General features: G+C 47.3%; 3 protein-coding genes across 3 annotated transcripts in view; 1 reads left to right on the forward strand and 2 right to left on the reverse strand.

The window, feature by feature from the left end:
• Window positions 1–495, reverse strand: part of LOC109533144 (atrial natriuretic peptide-converting enzyme) — an 11,880-nt gene extending 11,385 nt beyond the window's left edge. Inside the window, exon 1 of the mRNA XM_019898393.2 lies at window positions 281–495. The gene's annotated coding sequence lies outside the window, so the exon portion shown is untranslated. The remainder of the gene's footprint in view (window positions 1–280) is intronic.
• Window positions 496–1,278: 783 nt separating this feature from the next.
• LOC109533114 (N-acetylgalactosaminyltransferase 6) lies at window positions 1,279–3,636 on the reverse strand. Its single transcript, XM_019898352.2, has one exon. The coding sequence runs from the start codon at window positions 3,425–3,427 to the stop codon at window positions 1,652–1,654; it is 1,776 nt and encodes a 591-aa protein (XP_019753911.2). The 5' UTR covers window positions 3,428–3,636; the 3' UTR covers window positions 1,279–1,651.
• A 77-nt stretch (window positions 3,637–3,713) lies between these two features.
• LOC109533115 (cell division cycle protein 23 homolog) overlaps window positions 3,714–5,798 on the forward strand; it is a 4,017-nt gene continuing 1,932 nt past the window's right edge. Inside the window, exon 1 of the mRNA XM_019898353.2 lies at window positions 3,714–4,561. Within this exon, the coding sequence (XP_019753912.2) occupies window positions 3,805–4,561 (757 nt within the window). The 5' untranslated portion in view covers window positions 3,714–3,804. The remainder of the gene's footprint in view (window positions 4,562–5,798) is intronic.

Below are 5,798 nucleotides of genomic sequence, written 5' to 3' on the forward strand. Positions count from 1 at the left end.
ATAACTAAATGGCCTTTATTCGAAGTTTCTCAAGAACCATTCGAGCCACAGAATTCGTTTTGGCATCGTTGGATAGAGAATTGAAAAGTCGATTCGTCGTGAGTGAGGAAATTCGAGTAGTTTTGACTGAAATATTTTCATTCTAAACTAAGGCGAAGCCATTCAGGGCGGACCTATCGGACTTCACCAAAAGGTGAAAATTGAATACAATTCAATTCTTCAAAAAAGTGTTACCTTTAACAGCAACTGACTCAACTTCAGTCAAGTACTGGGCGCTTACCTGGAAATCACTAAGAAACAATATTCACAATATGCCGTCTACCCTGCGGGGTACCGCCGCATGGAACCAAAACAAAACTCGCAATCTCAAAACGCGGGTTCCTTGCCCTGCCACTCGAACTCGGACAACAAACTCGCCTTCAGCACATCGAATGCGGACTTTTCTTCTCGCTGGACTGGCGACACCATTCCCCAAGTAACCAGCTGCTGGTACCGCGGTACCCACAAACCAGTGGCGACTCGAAAGGGGATGCAACTAAGTTCACTTGGGGAGTAGAATGTTGAGCGTGCAGGCAGCCATGCTTTTCTTGCGGAAGCATTTTCTTGAGTAGTGATTTTTTAGCTTAAGGGGACTGTGCACCCAGAGTCTCATAGTGGCGAGTTTCCAAGCACATAATTGGGGGAGTTTTTTTGTTTCAATTGAATCGGATCGAACTTAACGTAGGCGATTTCAAATTCATCGCTTCTCTATTGGCGAAGTTGAGGACCGTCTCTCTCTTTTTGCGCTGTTGTCTCCTTTGAACAGATATGTTTCGTATTCTATGCAGAAATACTTGTTCTAGGTTCTAGACGTTCTAGATAAGATCCCAACTACATGCAGGTATTTTACTTAATTTAAGGCTGCATTGGCTGCTGCCCTCTAGCGAGCGCTAGAGGGCAAACTACTAGTTCTGTAGCTTAAGTATAATGATGAAAGCGCATATCAGACTTTGGTAGTCCAGCGTAGAGGGCGCTAGCAGTGTAACAAGTTCTCTTGAGCTTTTGCGAAAATATTCCGCAAGGTATGATTCGTAATTAGTATATCTATGATTAGTATCTGGCTAACCTTGTCGGAAATGTGCCAGGGTACCGTTAGAGCACCACTTGGTACAAAATGTCAATTTTTACGTAAACCACACATGAAAACTGGCTGAACGCGTCAGAGAAACGTGCTTGAAACGCATCTAGGGATTCTAGTAAGGAGTTTGTGGCGACAAGTGGAAAATTAAAACCATCATCAAAAATAATAAAATTTAGTAGTCGCTTCCTTTGTCGGTAGTATTACAAAAGTAATTTTATCATCAAACATAGGAATGCCACAATATTTCATAAACCCGATACAGGACGATCAAACTATTGGCATCGATTGGCCGCCCTGCATGTTTACATCACAGCCAATCAGTAATTTCTTAATATCTATAGGGCAAGTGATTGATTATGTGGAATGACTGAAAGCCAATCACCCTGTAAAATGGAAAACGCATCCTTAATCTAGGCAGGTATTTCTAAACTAAAGCACCTGGTTTGTCCGGCAAGGGGGCAGACAAATGTAGCTGAGCAAGAACACCACGTCGATACAGAATCAAGCAACAGTTCAGCAATTGGCAGGCAATCATTTAAGGGCGCCGATATCGTCCCATTCGGCCAGCATGGTCAAATTGACGTTCTCAAAGCGCCACTTTTGCGTCTTGGAACCATCATCGCAACTACTGACAAACAACCGGAGCGATCCAGGATCGCAATCCAGACATCTGGGATTGCCGCCATGCAAAAAGTGCTGACTTTCCACATCGTAGCGCCAGTATTGGTTGCCCTGCTGGCCGTGGCAGGGATAGAGAGTCACATCGGCCTTATCATTCGGGTCCGACACATCAAAGCACAAAGTCTTGCCCTTGACTCTGATGTCCTTGTGCCACGTCAGCGTGAAATTCTGCTCGCCCTTAGCCGCGGTTCCCTTCACGCACTTGGCAATGCTGATCTGTTGGTCCCGGGATTTGAAGCCCGAGTCCACGCAAAGCTCTGGGGCGGCAATGTTGCGGATCTCGCCCTGCCCGAAGTCCGCTGGTTCAATCGGCGGGTACTTCAAGGGCAGGTCGAAGGCAATATTCTCCATGAACCACTTGAATGGCTTGCACTTGAGCCGCTCCCTCAATGCCTTTTGCTTGGTCAGGTCGCCTGGGTCGATCATTCGGTAATGAGGTCTTCTCAGGTACAGATAATCCGCGTACTCGTCCATCCACACTTCGGCCACTCTGCGGTAATTTCGGCCGACAAAGTCGCCTTTTCCCGGATTGGGAAACGGGGCGTATTTGCGATAGATGTGGCCCACTCTTGAGCAGGGGGCGTCGTACATTTCGCCTCCACACTGCCAGATTTTGAAGCTCAGCTCGTACTGTTCGCCGCCCCAGATCTCCAGGCCTTCATCATAGCCTTCCAGTTCCCAGAAGAATTTGCTACTGATGGCAAAGAGACCGCCGGCCATTACCGGGCTCTTGAAAGGTTCGGCTGGGTGTTTGAGGTCTTCGGGCAGAAGCGGTAGACGTTTGTAGAAAAACTCCCAGTCGAATGCCCCTCTCGCGCCTTCATCTTGAGCGCGATACTCGAACGTTTCGTATTGGACCACGTCGATGAAAGGGCAGACGCAGATTTTGTAATCTTGTGCGATCGGTTCTAGTAGCGGGGGCAGCCAGTTTACGTTGCACTCAGTGTGGGAATCCAGAAAAATTAGGACTTCTCCAGTGGCGATTTTCGCCCCCGCCAGTCTGGCCCTGATCAAGCCGCTCCGTTCGGGCAGGTGGATGGAAAACACTTTGCTTAGATTGGCCGCCAGATAGTCGTCCAGCGGCTTCTTGCTGAAGTCTTTTGAGCTGAAGTCGTCCACCAAAATCACCTCTTTGAGCAGCTCGGGCGGCGAGCGATTTATCACACTGGTGGCTGTTCTCAGCAGAGTCGTCCAGTGCTCGTTGTGGAACGGAATTATCACACTCACTGAGGGTAGGTTTTTCAAGTACTTCTTCGCCTTGCATTTCTGGTGCCTGAGATCGGGCACTGACCGGTCCAGAGCGATTTTGTCGCTCAGCGCTGCGTTGAAGCCGTTCACACGAAAGAGGGTTTCATAGTTCGCAGTTTCCACTCCTTCCAAGTAGGCAGGAACGCCCTGTTCTCCACGTCCCTTTCGTTTGGCATCCGCCTCTATCAGCTGATAGTCATGCCAGTCGATTTTTTCGTTGTTGGAATGGGGCTCGAAAGGGGCGCTTCGCTTACGTTCGGCCACCAGTTTAGGTATTTTACCGCCACCGTCCATAGTCCGGTACACCAGCACTGTGACCGCCATCGTTACTGCCGAGATAACGCAAAATTTCAGCAGACTTTTGAAATTTCGCCTCATTTTCACGCTAATTCGCCGGACTATCTACACGCCAACAAGCACTTCGAATCTAATCATTGGCTGGTACTGTTATCTAGGCATTTTCTAGCTGATTTAATTACGGCTAGTTACCTTGAATTCGCTACTTCCACTCAAAGATATGTGGAAAAGTGATTAATGTAAATGAACACAACAAATTTGAAAAACTACTATGTGATAACAGCTGGCTAATGTCAGAGGAATGTCTATTTACCAATGACATAATTGGGCATACAATAACCACAGTTCACAGATAACTTCTGTGATCGGTGACAGACAGAACATAGTGTTTGGGTCACCGTAACCTTACATTGCCACCTAACCTATCCTATTGTTGAAGTTGAAAAATAAACAAGAAAATGGATATTTCTGATTTAAAACTGGACCTTAGCAAATGCAAACGGGATCTGCTGACCGGGATTCGGGAATGCTCCGAGCGAGGATTGTTGTACGCCGTCAAATGGCTGGCAGAAATCAACTTTGCTCTGGATCACATAGAGCCGGCCCCAGAAGATGTTCCCGCATCGAGCGGGGACTTGGGAAGCGAATTCTCCACCTATTTAATGGCCAAGTCCTATCTGAGCCTCAAAGAATACGATCGGTGTGCCTATTTCTTAAAAAACTGCCTAACAGCTAAGGCTAGGTTCCTGCACTATTACGCCCGTTATATGGCCATTGAAAAGAAGGATATGACCGAGATGAACTGTCCTCCAGATCCGAGACAAACCAGCGCCCTGAAAGCGCTGTGCACTGAATTGAAGAACGAGTTTTACGAAAACAAACTGGATGGATACTGCTCCTATGTGTATGGGATCGTGCTGAAGAAGATGGATTTGCATTATCTGGCGGCGAATGTTTTTGTCCGAGCCGTTCAAGAGGAGCCGTTGCTCTGGAGCGCCTGGTATGAGTTGGGGAAGTTGCCCTCTGATAAAAGCCAAGACATCAACACCCAGCTGCCTGACCACTGGATGAAGTACTTCTACGCGGCTCACACATATTTGGAGCAGCTGAAGAACGATGAAGCCGTGGAGATTTATCAGAAATTGCAACAGTTGGGGTTCCAGAATAGCACCTATATTCTATCGCAAATCGCGCTGGGCTCGCACAATAACAGAAGTAAGTAAAACCGATTTATCCTAGTTGGAACCACTGCTGGGCGCCGCCGCGAGCAACGCTGCTGATCACATACTGGTTCTGGTGGGATTTCGCCTGTTCCAGGCTCTCGATATTCTTCACCTGGATATAAAGGGACTTTCCCAAGTACCCAAATTCACGCACGTATGACAGACCGCCGTCATTGATTTTCCTACATTTGTGCAAAATCGGCGCACAAATCGTCACCATAACGTTCCTCACATGTTTGGCTTCATGCACGTTCTGCTTCTGATGGTCCATGTAAAACCCATAGTTGCTGGCTTCCAGACTCTGGTGAATCTTATTGCTGATCAGCATGGCATTGGGGAGCAAATGGGCTTTCACACTGTCCTCCCCAAAGCTGCTGAGTCCCTTAATGGCCCCATAAGTAGTGGCCAATCCCTTGCTGTTGTCTCTTATGGCGCTGAGGTAAATTTCAATCACTCGCCCCTTCATGTTGTTCAACTCGTCTGAGTAGCTGTGGCAAATGGACGCAGCTACAGCTGCAGAAAAGTCCCGCAGCGTCCAATGGTTATCGTCGTAGTATTTGCTGATTTTCTTCGCCAAGCAGCAGGAAAGCACAGTGGGAAGCACCAAGTGAATATGGGGCTTCAAGTCCACGTGCGCATTGCTGAGCAGGCTTTTGATGGCGCGCACTGCATAGATCAGCAATGTGAGGTCGGTGAACACCAGGTTGTAGTGCACAGTCTCTTTTAGGAAAGTGCACAAATCGGGCGCAATGAGCGTTATATGGAAATCTGTGGCCAGCGATTTGAGGCGTTCGTTCCGGATTTGTTCGCTATACCCGAATATTCCCTCTGTCAGTTTCCGGAAGTATTGCTGCTCTTCTTTGGAGAGGTGATGGCTTGCCGGCTCCATCTTCAACATTACTATGTCAGCTTTAGGGTGGAATTGGCTGGATTTTATTGTTTTAGCTACGGGGTTTTGCATCTTTTCGGTGTTTTGTGCACTTTGAAAGTTGTCAATCGGACATCAACTTCATTCAACAGCTACTTGCTTTTGCTGGGTTTGGTTCTTCTTCTGGTTAGTTGCGTCGCTCAATCCACTAATGCTTACGAAACGTCGGCCGAAAGGCCCGAAAAACTCCACTCAAAAAAAACCACGCAAATCTAAAACTTCTTCAATTCAAGCATTTTTTGAGAAAACTGCCAACATTTCGTTATCGATGGTTCACTTTCTAAAAAGGCCATTTATTTCT

Source organism: Dendroctonus ponderosae, unplaced genomic scaffold (genome assembly GCF_020466585.1).
Source record: "Dendroctonus ponderosae isolate FM_Combo_2020 unplaced genomic scaffold, Dpon_F_20191213v2 Dpon_F_20191213_11, whole genome shotgun sequence".
Classification (NCBI taxonomy): domain Eukaryota; kingdom Metazoa; phylum Arthropoda; class Insecta; order Coleoptera; family Curculionidae; genus Dendroctonus; species Dendroctonus ponderosae.

Bases quoted from the DNA above. Each gene is read 5' to 3' on its own strand.
- LOC109533114 (XM_019898352.2), bottom strand. From the start codon at position 3,427: ATGAGGCGAAATTTCAAAAGTCTGCTGAAATTTTGCGTTATCTCGGCA.